The following is a 987-nucleotide window of genomic DNA, read 5'->3' as shown; positions in this document are numbered from 1 at the left end:
GAATCCCCGGGATCCTCCAGGAGAGGGAATCCCCAGGGGGGGAAGCCAGGAGAGGGAATCCCGGGATCCTCCAGGAGAGGGAATCCCCGGGATCCTCCGGAGGGAGAGGGAATCCCCGGGGGGAATTGAGGAGAGGGAATCCCCGGGATCCTCCAGGAGAGGGAATCCCCAGGATCCTCCAGGAGAGGGAATCCCCGGGATCCTCCAGGAAAGGGAATCCCCGGGGGGGGGGGGGAGCGAGGAGAGGGAATCCCTGGGATCCTCCAGGAGAGGGAATCCCCAGGGGGGGAAGCGAGGAGAGGGAATCCCCGGGATCCTCCGATCCTCTGATCCTCCAGGAGGGAGAGGGAATCCCCGGGATCCTCCGGATGGGGGAAGGAAGGAGGGAGCAGCTACAAGGAGAAATAATCCAGGGCCCCGTGTCCGTAGGGGTTGCAGGTCCAGACGACGTCGGCCCTCCCGGAGCTCTCCAGCATCCGGGCCAGCTCCGCGCCCGCCGCTCCCAAGCGTTCCCGGTCCAGGCGCTCCTCCAGCACCCAGCGGGAGCCGGAGCGGCGCTGGTGGAGCCCGGGCTTGTAGCAGTCCACGGGCACCGGGTAGACCACGAGCCGCAGCTCCGGGAAGGCCGCGGTTCTGCGGAGCAGCTCCCGCAGCCCGGCCGTGCTCAGGGAATTCCCGAAGAGTCCGAGGAAGCGGAGGCGGAGGCAGCGGCGGAGCGAGGCCAGCAGGGAGTCCAGGTGGGAGTCGGTGAGGCGGCATTCCATGAGGTCCAGGTGGAGCAGGGAGGCCGAGGCCTCGTCCAGGAGCTGCCGCAGGGGCTCCAGGAGGCTCTGGGAGAAGTCGTGGCCGCTCAGGTCCAGGCGCTTGAGGGCCGGAGCGTGGAAGCTCTGGGAGAGGAAGGCGAAGTCGGCGGGAAGGAGGGAGCAGAAGGCCAATTCCAGGCTTTCCAGCGGAGCCTGGAGTTCGCTGGAAAGGGGAGGGGGGGGG

General features: G+C 68.4%; 1 protein-coding gene across 1 annotated transcript; it reads right to left on the bottom strand.

The window, feature by feature from the left end:
• Window positions 1–378: 378 nt before the first annotated feature.
• LOC113942604 (leucine-rich repeat-containing protein 14-like) lies at window positions 379–980 on the bottom strand (the record flags this gene model as incomplete). The annotated part of the gene is made up of 1 exon (XM_027633705.1): window positions 379–980. A coding segment is annotated over one exon (588 nt), but the record flags the coding sequence as incomplete, so codon positions are not given.
• Window positions 981–987: the final 7 nt, after the last annotated feature.

This window comes from Corapipo altera, unplaced genomic scaffold (assembly GCF_003945725.1).
Source record: "Corapipo altera isolate COAL_440 unplaced genomic scaffold, ASM394572v1 48605, whole genome shotgun sequence".
Taxonomy (NCBI): domain Eukaryota; kingdom Metazoa; phylum Chordata; class Aves; order Passeriformes; family Pipridae; genus Corapipo; species Corapipo altera.
The sequence above is the reverse complement of the archived record's forward strand: the minus strand, read 5'-3'. Positions and strand labels throughout refer to the sequence as shown.